Below are 15,764 nucleotides of genomic sequence, written 5' to 3'. Positions count from 1 at the left end.
AGATCAGTTTTAGATTTGTCGTCACCATCACACAGTATCAAAACATATGTGATTAAAAATCGTTCTGTCAAAATGAGAACTGCAGATCAGTATAATCACAGCTTTGTAGTGAGAAGTATGGGGGGAGTTGTGACAGAGGGACTGACAGATGGCTTCAATAACAAGGCACAGCTCACTGAGGTTGTGAAGGTGTGTGAACAAAGTACAACTCCAGAACTTGAGGTTGGCATGTGCCTTAGCAAACTCCTGCTGATCTCCCTGAACCCTATTCTGTGTTCAACACCAGCCACTTACATAGAGCAAAAGCTGTGATGCAGTAAAATGATCTATCTGTATGTGTAATAGAAAAAGTATTAAATTGTTTAATCTATGGTAACAAAGTTAGAAAAAACCCATCTAGCAATTTTGACCATGGTCATCACATTAGATCAATGCTGTTTGTAGACAGGACATTTCCACTGGTGTCAGTCTCAATGATATCCACTTGAGTCAAGCCATAGCTGTAGCAAAAGGTCTATGTGCAAAAACTTCAAATGAAGGCTTAACAATGCAAATTCTCAGCACCCAGCTGTTTTATGTAGTTAATATGTTCCCTCAGCTGACAGCTTAATTGCCAAGTGCGATGAAAATGTATATGCTGGTGGAAGGTGATTACCAAGCTATAGATTTACTTCACTATTTAAACTTTAATTGCATTTTTTCCATTTTGTACATGGTATTTTTATAGCTTCAATGATCAAACAATCAATTTGCATTTATATAGCACCATTTGAAAGGGAGCATCACAAGCACTTTAGACAAACTAAGCAAAAATTAAACTAAGCCAAGTCACTCGGGAGAGTAGGTGAGGTCAAACAAGTCCTCAACAGCAAGACAAATTAGTAAGTGTGTCTACCCAACTGCTTCTAAAAGGGCAGAGTTTTTCAGGGTAAGAGCATTAAGGTAGATTTAGTCCCACAATCAAATGAAGAACTGAAATCAGTTCTTCCTCAGGTGATACTGGTAGGTCTCAAGGAAACAGACTGCCCAAGCTAGTACATGTTCCAGACCTAATTATTCATCCTGATGAACAAGGTTAACTTTCAAAGACACTGAAAAAAATGTGCTTAAGAGGGTTCTTGCTCTGCATGGAGAAGTATTGCCAAAGTCACCTTGTGGTTAGCACCACTTGCTCACATTGTAAAGAATTAATTACCTACCCATCTGGTCAGCGATACTATCCTCACTTCTTTGCCAGCTGGGTGTGGATTTGCCGCTACCACCCATATCTGATTGCGTGTTCTGCCTGTCAATGGAAGCAGGGGATCTACGGCTAATTCCAAACCTGTTGTAACACCCCAAAAAACAAAGCAGATAATGATTTTAAACATGCATAAATCTCACATAAGGGAAAAAGAGCACTTCTAAGAAGCTAGTGGCAAACAACAGGGCAGACCAATGCATAGAACAACTGCTTAAGGGATTTATATGGCTTCTCCATTTAACTTTTGTGGCAGCTCTCAGGACCCATTTAGCACCTTTAATGCATAAGATTACAGTACACATTAATTTATTGAGCATCTTTGATCAAGAACATCTGGTTACAGTACATGCAATTAAATAAAAGAGACCAAAACATCCAGAAATAAAATTATTAGTCTTCATTTACATAGATGTTTACATGGAAAGGTGACCAGACCATTACATGGTTACAGAAAACTGACCACAATGAGTAGAACTTGAAAGTCTGGGTAAAAGTCACATAGGGAAATGAGGTGTGTTTATTGGGAAAAGATACCAAGGATGGATCCTTTTAATTGCGAAAGCATTACGTCAAACTAGTCAAAGTGAGCATCAGAAAGTTTGTTGGGACAATCCCATGGATCTCAGCCACTTTCCTGGGTTCTAAGCAAAAGACTAGTAAGGTCATACCTAGGTGGTACAGACATACATGTAAACAACATAGATTCATTTGGGACAATATTACACTGCCAAATATTTTAAATAAGCGTTTATAAAGTTGACTGTATTGGTTATGGATTCCCAAAATGTGGGGGTTATAAATTCTGTAAATTATTAAGTTATTTGATCATAAAATAATTTGAGTGGACTAGCGTAAACTAAATACAGCTGTAGGAAAGCAGCAAGACATGTATACCTATTGCTGTAGAAGAAAGCATACAGAGCAAAAGGAAAACTCTGTTCAATGGACTTTGTAAATCCTGCTAGATTAGTCAGATGAAATTTGGAAGCTCAATAAAGACATAGTAAACTTAGGGGAACAATCTAATGATAAAGGAGACACACAGTGTCTCTGTGCTGTACCGAAGTTTACATGCCTTCATATGCCTAAAAGCCTGTAAGAGTTACATCTATAATTCTGTATTACATATAAAACACAAGTCTATAAGAATTATAGTTGGGTTCAGCATTAGCAGATCAATCATTAAGAATTCATCAAGAATAATGCATTTCTGAGGTTGTGTGGGGGTTTTTTTGTTTGTTTTTTTTTTTTTTTTTTTTTTTTTTTTTTTTTAAATCAGACATACCCCAAAGGAAAAAAAATTCCCCAAACTCTACATGCACACAGTAACACACAAAAGAATTACAACAAGCTGATATATCATATATCTATCACGGAGTTTCTCTAGCTTTAAGTGTCTAACATAATAACAGAAAATAAAATACCCAAACTGCGCTTTCTGCTCACTCTACTAGCTACAGACTGCCCCACACGACCTCCAGTGTAAAACAGACATCTGCCCAGCTGTCAGAACAAGCTCAATGTGGTTATCCCATTTGAAAGTTCATATACTTGTTAACTCAAATGAACCTGCTGAAGAAACATCATATGACTCAGAACAACAAAATCCCACTTCCATCCTTAAAGATAAGCAGCTAGAACATGCCTGTATATGCAGCACAGCTCCAAAATGTCACATTTTGAAATTTGGACCTTCTAAATTTTACCCAAACATGACCCTACTTCCCTTTTGTTCACCGCTCCCTGGTATAGCCAACATACAGTTTGATGAATAAAAAAAAGAGAACAAAACCTGGATATATCTGCCTTCTGAATACAAACAATTTAAACTGAAATTGCATGAAGTGAGTAATGCTTTTCCTTTTTTATTCACACAGACTAGCTAGGATTTCACTTAAATACCTAAATTAAACATGACGAATCAGTACCAATTCAACAGATGCATAAAAAGTCTGAACACAACATTTCAAAAGCTGATTGATCCTTTAAGCACTGATCTGACATAATTTTTGAACTTCTAAGACTTGTATTTTGGGAAGATTATCTTTTCATGATAAAATAACTAGAAGTTTGTACCTAAAAGAAAAAGTCAAAACCCCAAGAAACCTTGATGCAATAAAGTCGCACTGCATCAATGTTTTACTTTCTATGCATTGCCCTCTTACCTAAACTCCATAATGTTCACCTGTATAAAATCAGTCAATTCTGCATTTGGCACATTTTATGATGTGGGATCTTTTTTTCAAGATTAGAGATATACAAAACCACCATGTTTCTAATTTTATTTCATTAAAATCATTGCTCTACTAATTGAGCAGCAAGAAATGTCTTTAGATTGCCTTTTTTACAGGAATTGGACTATTTAAAAGCAGGAATAATAAATGCACATGGTGCTATACTCTATGCTGCTTAAATATATAGCCCATTAGGGTATGTAGGAATGAACCCAAAAACTCAAAGGAGAAATCTATCTGGATTAAAAGAACAGTGAAATTGTTTAAATATACATTTTATATATATATATATATATATGTGTGTGTGTCATAAGAAGAAACTCAGTATTTTGGTATTTTTGAATTTCATTTTTACATTCTACAATTATTTGTTACATATATGTACTTACAGGGAAACACAGGATAAGTATAAGAAACACACATACATACATCAAGACCAATCTGGATATTCTCAAAGGCAGTGAAGTTTTTGCCTATACCCAGCTTAGGATATGGGCCAATAATCTAGAAGAGGCAGCAGTTACTGCTCTTACCGGTGTCTGACAGAAGTTGGACTCACACCCATGCTTCCAGTCATTTAAGTTTCACAAACTTTCCAAATCTGTCATATCATGCAATAAGAAAGAAATGTATACACAAATTATGCAGTTGAGATTTCCTGCACTGGGAAATCTCAGGGACTGGCATACCTAAAGCACACTGGAGCCTCACCTCGAGAAGATTACCTTCAGGACATGGTGCCCCTTGGCCCCTACTCCAGGCCATCCTTCTCTGCAACATCTCAGCAATTGAATGCTACAATATCTCTCCCCTATTTTAACAACATATGCGGGTTAATCACTGACCAGCACTACCTGGTACACCCAACATCCCTACATCTGGCGATCTGGTGTCTCAGACGAATCTCAACAGAAGCTGCACATGGAACTGCAATGATTTTCAGTAATGCGACAGACATTACTTTGCTTATTGAGGCAAGGTAAAGCTTCCTTCATAATTACATTTTTCATGCTTTCCGTTTAGCCTAGCAGAAAATGTTTGGAAAGTCCTGAGTAAATATGATTCATGTGTACAAGGACAGTGTGGGAGGCAAAGTGCTTTTCCTACAAGAATAGAACATAACAGTCAAATAACTGGACTTTAATAAGTGATTTTTCTTTTTTTAAAAAGCATCCAACAGGGAACATACAAAGTTCACGTATTAATTACTTCTTTCATAATTCCATTTAAACAGTGTTTCCTTGCACTAAATTAAAACTTCAAAACCAAAAAGACTGTATAAGCAAGGTTTCTAGGACACATCTCTTTGCTGAACTTGCAAAATGCTCAAAGAATGCTGTAGTGAACACATGTGTATAATTAACTTAAAAGATGGAAAAGGGTTGGGATGGGTGCTGGTGTGCTCTGAGGCCAACTCAAAACAAAAACCCCAGCGAGTTTGAAAATCCCTTCCTATTCAAGCAGTTAAGAGTTGTGATGGTCTAAGGACACACAGCAGCAATACCTTTTTTGTAGAGCAAATGAGGTAGTTGGAAAAGAGCAGACAAGCTATTGGGAGCACAAGCTGCTCTTCAGAATTCAAGGCAACATACAAGTGCTGCTGGCATGAATGAGCCAGGAAGTATGCAGTGTATGAAGAGGTTAAGTGCTTTTTCCAGCTGCAGAGCTCTGGACACACTTCTATTTAGTTTCCTTACAGCAAAGTTTAATGGGTTTAGAGCAAATCTCCTGATGGCAGCAGGACTTAAGCACAAACTTAAATAATGACCCGAACAGGCCTGACAGTCTCATGAATCAAAGCCTTCATGAAGATGTGCAGCAGAGAAGAGACGGCCTCTTCAGAAAAACTCAAACTAAGCTGCAAGGAGAAGGACAGGGAGGACAAATCTTCAGTGCTCTGGAGCAAGAAGGAGCACTTGTTCAAACACATGCTCAGAACCACGAGCTGGGTTCTCAGGGCTGACACAGAGCAGTGTCCCCTTACAGGCACCTAAACAGGCAAAAGACAGTGCCTTGTGCTAAGCAGTTCCTGACAACTGGTATTTAATCTTACTAATAATATTTTTTTTATAATAGCGAAAAAGATACTTTTACTTTATAAAAGACCCAAACCAGAATTAATTACACACAATGACCTGCAACGTACTCAGGATGACTTCAGAGGGAAGCTTTGCAGTGTGAACTATCAGCAGTTTTGCCCCTTCATCTTCTCTATAGGAAGTAATTTGGAATGTGGTAGACAGCTCTCCTGCTGCCAATTATTTTTTCCCCTACTTGGAGATGCTTGATTTATTGCTCCTTTCAGCGCACTCTGAAAATGATACAGATTTAATTTCCTCCTCTGCAAGTTGCCCCTTACGTTGACTTTGGTTTGCTTCAGAGAGTTTGAAGTTTTCTGGAAAGTTGGAAGAGCGCGCCGTAAAACAGGATGACTGTGAATATGTGAAAAAGATGCTAGCTGTAGATTACTTAACACTTTTGTGCCTGCATGTCTGAAGTCTTAGTTGCACTCAACACTACTTTGCTTCAACTATTAGCACAGAGTGCAAAGTCCCAAACCTATTACTTAGTTTATTTTAGAATCTAAATCTGTGAAATGAAGCAATTTGCAACATGAAACCAGTACCTTTAATGAAGATTTTTAAATACATAACGTTCCCTTTGTATAGTAACCTGAGCAGTTGTAGACTAAGATCAGAGAGAGAGGTTAGGTCGCAAAGGGAAAAGGTGGAAGCAAGGGATTTTTAAAACTGACTTTTTCAAGAAGCATGACAGTGATATTTGAAAACAAACATGTTTTAATGCATGTAAACAACAGCTGACAGGAGGCTGGAAGCTGTCCTTTAGTTTAATATACATTACAACAAATGGAACACAGAACAAAAAAACTGCCTAAAAAATATGAAAAAAAGTCTGGTGCCTACCCTTCTGGCATAGATTTTTGTCTGTATGTGCCCCCACCAGAGCCAGTTTCACTTGAGGATGATAAGTTGCTTGGAGAATTACGGCACTGTTGTGATCGTGCTAAGGCAATGGATGAAACTGTGACGTAGACATCAGAACCGGGAGACAACCTGTTCAGAGCAAATGAACCAGCTGAATCAGCAATAGCATAACACAAAGCATGATGGACAACATCCTGCAAATTGTCACATCAGCAAACAACATGGCACCACGAAGGCAGTAGAAATTAAGTCAGTTGAAGGATCAGACATTTTCCCCTTCTTAATCTATTGGAAACCATGGAAAATCAGCTGTAAAAAGCTGGATGCAGGGGAGTAAACAAAGAGAGGCAAGTGTGGGAGGAAAATCCCAGCACACACTATGAAAACATCCCAGTTTCTAAAGTCCTGATCTGTTTTTACACATTGCTTGTAATGAATAATGAAGCATGACATTCCTCACCCAAATACCAAACAGAACAAAATATTAACAATTCTCAAAACAAACTCTTGCCTGGAATTTAAACTAACTGTAGTGGCTGTCTTTGCAAACTCTGTCAAGAGTATCAAGCCTATCTCTATGCCACCAAACTTGTCCACATTAAATCACAAGGACTAAAAAATGTAATGTTATTTATAAATAGCTTAACCTCCCCTCTAAAAACTTAACATTCTAATATAAAACTATCTCAACATACCAGAAGTCTTGTTTGAAAATACACACCTGAGTCATATGAAGCCTTCTCCTGTCAGAATAACCGTACAGCAAATAAATGGGCTAGAATTGCAACACATGGGCAGAATGGCTGGAAGCAGCAGGCTTATACTGCTCAACTCGTATATCCTGTTCTGTAGTTGAAGGCTTTTTTAGATCATTTTCTGCTTTGTGCATTTCATTTCCCAAACCCCAGCTGAATTCACTGCTGCTACCTAGTTCTTTGTTCTACTCAGTGGTGACTGAAGGCATTCAGAACTTCTGCAGTCATTTAAATGGAGTTTGAATTATGCCATCCATGAAGGTCAAAATCCTACTGTGAACGCAAACCTTTACTTATTTTAACTAGGAAAAAAACTATAACTTACACAAGTTAAATAGCAACCTAACTTTTAACATTTAAAAAAATGCATATTGACTTCAGTGAAACACAGATAGTTGCCTCAGTACACAACTTGCGTCTGGGGATTTACAAGATCTTAGCCTAGCCACTTCATCTCTATCTGTAAAGGAGTGGCAGATTTTAATCAGCTCTCACCACAACTCTGTAATAACTTTTAAAGTTCAAAAACCTCTTTTGAAAATGAAAAAAATATTGCACTGATTAATGTTACTTATGTATGTGTATCTATCCAAAGAGTGCGTGTGTGTGTATATATACCAAATGTGCATTTGTCGCCCTTCAGTAGTTTGCAAAAAAGCAGTAAACTAACAAAATCTTAAAATGGAAAGAGCAGTAGGAATGGATCAAACATCTTGATCATCTGGAATTTCATAAAGTGCATATGACTAATAGTAACTCTTTTTCCCAGACGAGAAAGGAATGATCTAACGCCTGACCACCAGAAGTACCATACCAAATCCAGTAATTCCTTTCTAGTCTACCAAACTGAATTTAACTTCTCGCATTTATCAAGTAACAATTCTGAAATATTTGATTGCAAAGAACACAGTTCAAGAGTTGGAAACTTGGGGAACCGTGAGCCAAGCAGTTCATTTTCCCAGTGGTACGTTATAAAGAGGAAAAAAAAAAAGTTCAGCCAACAAGAGTATGTGCTTTCAATAGCATTCACCCACCTATATAGGCACACACATTTAAACTCAGTTATGCTTGCAGAGTAATACACAGTTTAAAAGTATGAACTTTTTTCCCAATACTAAATCAGAATTTATGGCAAGGAAACAAATTACTTCTCAAATAATTTCTGTAAAATGATTTCCTGTTGGAAAATGCTTACATTTTCACTTCAGATTCAGCTATGCCTCTTCTTTACTTCCTATGCCTTACCAAAAAGCGACAGTGCTGTTCAGAAGGAAATGTCAAGATTGCAGAACTATGTCATGGAGTTATAACTCATTTACAAAGATGAAAGACCTCGAGGGCAAACAGAATTGTATTATAAATGTGGTCTGAACAACAGCAATGAACAACCAGTCAGATAGGACACCCTATTACTTAAAGCAGCAATACATTTTGTTGGTACACTTCACAATAGCACTAAAAAGCATTAATAGTGAAAGATGTTTCATTTTATGTGAAACACATAAATAAGACAAAAGAACTTTAGAGTAAATTAGTTTTAATTGACTTTTTGAGCTGCTTTGAAATCTATTGATGAAAGGCACTTCCCAAGACAAAAGGACTATTGTGTTAGCAGTATGCCCCTATAGTTAAGATATTCTGTGCTTGTCTTTTATTTATAATTAAAAGCCAAACTAAAACAAGCTATTATCTATTTCAAAAGACAGCTTTAACCATTTTGGAATTTCTTCTTAAGTGCATGAGTCCCATAATTGAATTTAAAAATAGGCCAAGCGTCCATTGCATTAAACAGATACAATTACATTGCAGTCAATTGAACTGGGGTTATACCCGGCACGATTTAGTTCTAACTGATCTAGTTCATCCTGAAAGGACTGGCTGAGTCTTGCCAAGTATGGGAAGAAACTGATCTTTTGTGAAGGCAGTGAGTGGGACGGGTGTATGTTTATTTTGTTTAGTATGACAACACAGACATCGAAAGCATCCATCTTGCTCTTAATAAATAAATTTCCATGTCATTAGCTGTAATTTTCCCCATGTCTTCAGTATGCATAGGTATGTAATATACACATCATAAGAAAAATGTCAGTCCAGCATGCTTTGTGACTATGGCCTAAGGCAGTCTTTAGTCTTTATATGATCACACACAGGTGCCTTCTCCCTTAGGACCTTTGCCCCATGAAGTTTTATTTTGTACTACAACTTCTGCAAGAGCTGCGCAGCTCAGAAATGAAGGAGGCACCAGCTGGCAAAAGAGAAAGGATGGCCTTATAGTCAAGGCATTTCAGTGCTGACTTAGCAAACTGAATTCTTATCTTGCACTTGCTGCAGCACTCCAATATGACCACTGGCATACTCATTAAAGAAAATTTTACATTCATTGTCACTAATTGCAAGTTTTGCAAAGGCCTTATTTGATTCCAAGGCCCAATTTACTCCTGAGCTGAAAACTTATCAAAGCAGCTGAAGTCAACTGAAGCTGTAATTTGAATATATACAATATTAACAATGCTGGGCACACTTCCAAATACGAGATGCCCCAAATAAGACAGAGCAAATGATTAGAACATAATTTCTCTCTCTACCTTTGTTCTTAATCTGAAAAGGGCCAAAGACATCTCCTCTCACACAAGAGTTTTGAAAATTAAGTTTAATTAATACCCGTGAAGCATTCAGAAACTATATGGGCACCACTATAAAGCTTAGAGAAATTAGGAATTAGTAATTGCATCTTTACAACAGGATTTGAGTGCTATCCAGTAAATAAGGGATGAAGTAATGAAGAGGAAAATGAAATATTAAACAGGTCTTCTTTAATGAGCTGCATCCACTGCGTGAACTGAACGAGGCAGATGTCCTCTGTTAAATTCTCGTAATTTAATCAAAGGAAGTATCAGAAAATAAGGTTACACAAGAGTTCTGAATAAAATTGCACAGCAAATCTTAATTCTGGCATGCTTACCTTCCACGTGTTTGATTTTTGCAATCCTGATAATACTGCAAGATGTGACAGTTCTCTGAAAACACTGACTCAATGCTCTCACGTTAAAAAGGAAACCGAACCACTCGAAAAGGAAAAAAGAACATCAGCAATATTGGGGAAGGGGATAGCGAATGAACAGAAAATGTAATTATGCTGTCATATTGTACCTTCTCACACTACACTGTATACCTTCTCAAATATTTTTCTTCAATTTGATCATCAAAACATTTATTACAACAAGAAAAGATATAGAGGCAGGCAACAGGACAACCAGAGGTACAGAATGGCTTCTTTATGAAGAAACACTGAATAGGCTATATGGCTCCACAGATTATAGAGAATTTTATCGTATCTGCTTCAATCTGTCCAAACGTGAATTATATTGGATCGAGCAAACAATGATTACTCATTATCCCTCATGACAAAAGAACAAGCAAGAGACCTGGAACTATCAAGAGACCAATTAGCAGGCACCTGGATGAAGAGATACGATCCACAGCTGTTAAACACGGCAGTACAGGTGCATCCAGCTCCAGGCAAACTTAAACAGCAGACAGCCAGGAGACTGTCAGACCTGGTCAGGAGTCTTCCTTTATACTTGTAAGCATTTCCTATGCTTTTCCCTGGTCCCTGCTGATGGCCAGCCAAACAAGAGAGACCAACTCTTGACATGACACAGCATGGCTCTTCTCAGATGTTTTTGGAACACAAGAGTTTGGCCATACAGTCGGGTGTACCAACAAACCTTTAGTTTTCCACTGCTACACCCAGCTCTAGGTCCTGGTGCCAGCAGGAAATGCATAATATATAATCTCATGTTAGTACATCTTTTAATTTGAAGAATGTTACGAAAACTTAAAAATAACAAATCCTCAAACCCTGTGAGGTAGGCAATGCATGTGCTACAATGCTCACTTGACAGGTGGTGAGATGAGCACAGACACCTGCTTGTTTATATTAGGAAAAACATCACTGATCCAAGCCAAGCAGCAGCAGATTAGTATTTTCATATAATATGGGAACAGTTTAAACCAGAATCTATCTGCAGAAATTAACCTATGAACTACTACTGGCACAGTTACTGTCACTGACAACACACAGCCATCGTTCAAAGAAGTATGAAGTTTTAGGGTAAGACTGTGCTCCGAAGTCCTCGATAAGACTTAAAACCAGCTTTAATGAATATTGTTCTAATACTTCCATATTGTGGAATTTTACAGCCAGTGCTCAACTGCAGTCATGCCGTTCAGTTTTCCATTTGGTTTAAAATATTGACTGTGCTCAGAAATTTTCTAGTTAGGGCCTTGAGCTTTCATCCAGAACAGTACTGAACTGCACAAGTCCAACAGCATGCTTTTCTCACTAGCTTTCACACTTTTCAACTGTTTGTTGAACCAAGTTTTAGTTAAGACTGGTTCCAGCTTATAATAAGTTAATTAAGAAGCAATTACCATCTAACACTATCTCATCTCCTTTCCCTGCACATTTTTTCTTAATAAAGTCTGGAAACCAAGTATAGAAAATACAAACTGAAAATTGGGAGGGGAATAAAAAAAATAAATCAAGGTCTAAGACTACATCTTCTCCAATAACATTAGCTCTGACATATTTCACATATATGTGGTTTATTGTTGTTTTACTTTATGTATCACTGATATTTATTCTGGGTTATAGGCTGTAGAGTGTCCCACGTGGACTAATTAATATTGTGAAAGAAGCCATACCTCGGGACTACTGCATTTATATTGTTAGCTTTTTCAGTCTTAATGTTGCAGTAACATTAGAGATTTATTTTAAGATTTATAAAGTTTTGGGTTATTTTTCCCGCCTACAAATGTGGACATCAATCATGAATACATTCAGGGACCCAGGATACTACGAGAAACAGGGAGAGTTTAAGTATAAGCTAGTGAGTTGGACACATGAAGACAATCCAATAAAGGCAAATTTAAGTACTCTGCTAGTTAGGCACAGGACTGGGCATTTGTCTGGCTTCTCAGAATCAGGGACTGTCAAGCAAGCTACTCTCCCCACCTACTAACAGCAGTCTCCACAGGGAGCAAGATGTTTTTAGGTATATGAAGTGAAATCCTCCTGTTCTCAGGACCGGTAATGCAGCTTTTATTTATTTTTAACATAGTTAAATTGACTAAAGTGGAAATATCAGCAAGGGTAAAAAATAAATTTATTTCACTCAGTACGCACATTTAGAGGCTCTAACTTCATCAGTCAATTATCACTAGTGTGTAATTCAAAAAGAGTTACACCTGTACTCCCTGCACTCTGAGAGCACTTTGTACTCAAAGAGGGAAACACTTGTCTGTTAGGGTGTTTCTGTTTAAATTAAATCCCTCAAATCTTCAGTTTTTTTCTAAATACTCAATATATATTAATTCATGGATTTATTGCTGATATGTTACCATTAAAATGAGTACCATGTCAGGTCTGATACCTCAGAAATATTATAATGCCTCTATGCCATTCTTTGAAATCCCACCTACTAGAGCTACGGCTAATGATGGTTCTGACCTGTGGTCCTGGGTGACTGCTATCATGCTAGTTCTAAAAATCATCTTGGATTCAGAGCTCAAAGAGCCACATGGATCAATTTACTATGGGTTTCTCAGCTGCCATGTCCCTTAAAACATAGATCACAAACTATACATCGCTGTTTCTTAGTGGCAGATGAGATCTGCCATCACTGTCACAGCGCCCAGCTCAATAAATGAAGAACATGCAGTCAAAAGGCAGGAGCACAGAGGGATAAATGCCAGCTCCAGTTTCAAAACAACTAAGTATTACGATCAGTCAAACATCAGCAAGTCTCAACTGTGGCTCAGCACCACAGAAACACAAGTGATAGCTAGGGATATGTAGACCACAACCAAAGATTAAAATTGAGATTTCAGCTATAATTTAGTACTGAAATTATTGATGCTGATCTTCACAGATAGGTTTCCAGCCCCACTGACACTTAGGCAGTACCTTCTTTTTGAAAGTGAAACTCTAATGTAGTAAGAAAATCTAGGGTATCTGTACTGCTTTGCTAATGAGCCATGTCAGGTGTTTTTTTTTTCTAAAACCCTTTAAAATTGCTCGATAGAACATAAATGCTGCAGAGACACAGACACTCAGGTAGCCATCTTGTGTACGGTGGGGTCAGGTTTATAATAAGAGGGCTTTTTTTGGATCACAGGGACCACCAGTACAGATCCCGGTACCCATATTACCAGGTTACCCTTGGTCCTCCGTTTCCCCAACCAACTGAGAACTGAGCAAAGAACAAATCGCAGGGAGCAAAGCACAGCGGAGCACCATTGCTGCTACCTGCACCAGAAACACGCACAGATCCCAGCACCTCCCTGATATGTGATCTTTACACTATGGGAAGTATGAAAGTTAGTGGTGAAAAATTAAATGAGACAGTAGTTAAGAGGGCTATGAAAATCTCATCTTTGTTAATTTTTTAGATTTAACACAATAACAATAGAAGTATCTGAGCTTCCTCAAAAGCAAAGCTTTCTTATCATGCAGAGAAAAGACAAATGAGTCTCAAAGTGAGCTTATTGCTTCCCCTCCCTCCAGTATTCCTTTAAAATGACAAAAATATATTTTTCTTTACTTTAACTGGAAACACGTTAACCTTATGCAGCTGCTGTTATATTTAAACTTGATCCAGCCAAGACTAACATGTTTAGCAGACCAGAAAGACAAGAGAGAAAGATAAGAGAGAAGACATTTTTCAGGCATCCAAAAAAATTCCCAGCCAAACTTAAAAGCTACTTTGATAATATACTTTTAAGGGTGAAAAGATCCAATAGAACCCTTTTTGAATAATAATAACAAAAAAATACTTAAAAGAATGTCTGGAGGAGAAAAAGCCCAGCTACATGCCTTGAAAACGAAGGAAATGGAAAGTCAAAGTTTCACTTTTTGAAAACAAATGCTGAGTATATGGAAATGTAATTTTCACTTTGCAAACATCTGTCAGGCCATAACCCCCCTTTAGAAGCATCCAGTGACTGGATAAATCTTGGATGCTTTAGGTATGCAATGTTGCCCACATAGGATTTTATGCACAAGAAAAACACAGTGAATATTACTCCATCTCTCAGTGCAGTCAAAGGCTCACTCTTCTCAGTATGAGTTGTGGAACAGCCAACTTGAGACTCTAGACAAAACTCTTTGGTTTATACCACAAAGAGATGGAAGCGTCTGAAAAAACCAGCAACTCAACTGAATCTAAGCTTCTGCCACTGCCTTAAACTTTGCCCAGGTATTACTATGCCTTCCATAAGTACAGTGAGATTCTACAGCGCTAGAGGGAGAAAAACAACCAACCACCACCCCAACTCCTGTTCCTTCAAATTCAATATCTGCATCTCTTCAGCTGTAGCAGGCAGATATGGCCTAGCCATGCAATTTTTATGTTGGTCCAAATATACCATTAGAGAGCTAAGTCCAGTGTCTCAGTGGCTTCTGCAACCTTTTTCACAGTCAATCTTATCAGGCTGTCTGTGAAATTATTAGAGCTTTCGGTGTTGCAAATTTTCTTTTGCAACTCACACTGATGGGAGCTTTAAGTATACATCAATTGAACTTGCATAAAGCTATAACTGGGGGGGCACACTCTAATCAGTTTGAGTGCAGAAATACGATAGCGTCTAATGAAAAAGAAAGTAAGAAAATGAAGTCCGTACCAATTATTGTAATTTCCTAACAAGGTGTCCCTACTCAGAAGTTTCAATTTCACCTTGGTAATTTCCTTGGTCTTGGCTGTACCGTCTCTGATTTATTCTTTTTTTTATCCCCAGTTCTTCAGGACATGAAAAATGCTTTTAAGTTAATTTATTAGAACTCTCTAATTTTTCTACAATATGCATCTTATTTCCACTGCTTTATATTTTTCAGCAACATAAAGCACGATCAGAATATGTCTACAGCTTTTTTTTTTTTTAAGGAATTGTCCAAAATAAGAAATATAAGCTACAAGCTTGTTTCCCTCTACAGATCTCTTTGTAAATGCAGAGACAGTGACAGATTTGTATAGATAATCAAAACAATGACAGTTCATTTGAATACTATCAAATACACCTTCTTCCATGAAAGAATGAAAATACTGTGACAGGATGTGCCTGATACCTTTATCTTAATAATAATCGCTTTCCTGTTTAAAAAAAACAAAACAACAAAAAACCCCAAACCACCCTGGAGAAACGCAAACTTAAAACAATCTCTTCTCTAGCCTAAAAAGTCTGAAAACTCCCCAATCAGATAAATTTGCTTTCTGTGCTAGTCAGAGTTCTCTTGCTAAAACACCTTGTTAGATGCAATTTCTGCCTTGGGAGCTTTAGGCAATTCCACCAAGCCCATAAACAAGCTAAAATTTTGATTTACTTCTTCAAAATGCAGAAGTTCAGGAACACTTACATCTAAAAAACTTTGACTGTTACTCATTTAAAATGTAAATAACAATACAGCAGTTTTAGAATACCATCAAACACAGAGAAACATAGCCTAACAATCCCATAATACTTCATTTTGTGGTTAATCATGCCAGGAAAGGTATTTCCTTTTGGCTAATGTTTCACTCATATTCATGTT

General features: G+C 37.4%; 1 protein-coding gene across 15 annotated transcripts in view; it reads right to left on the bottom strand.

Moving 5' to 3' along the window:
- The window catches only part of SIPA1L1 (signal induced proliferation associated 1 like 1), a 233,218-nt gene that overhangs the window by 24,889 nt on the left and 192,565 nt on the right, over window positions 1–15,764 (bottom strand). For all 15 annotated transcript variants that reach the window (XM_069784285.1, XM_069784270.1, XM_069784276.1 and 12 more), the window contains 2 exons: window positions 6,402–6,551; window positions 1,200–1,324 (listed from right to left, as the gene is read on the bottom strand). In XM_069784285.1, coding sequence (XP_069640386.1) covers window positions 1,200–1,324; window positions 6,402–6,551 — 275 coding nt within the window. The remainder of the gene's footprint in view (window positions 1–1,199; window positions 1,325–6,401; window positions 6,552–15,764) is intronic.

This window comes from Haliaeetus albicilla, chromosome 5 (assembly GCF_947461875.1).
Source record: "Haliaeetus albicilla chromosome 5, bHalAlb1.1, whole genome shotgun sequence".
NCBI lineage: Eukaryota > Metazoa > Chordata > Aves > Accipitriformes > Accipitridae > Haliaeetus > Haliaeetus albicilla.
The sequence above is the reverse complement of the archived record's forward strand: the minus strand, read 5'-3'. Positions and strand labels throughout refer to the sequence as shown.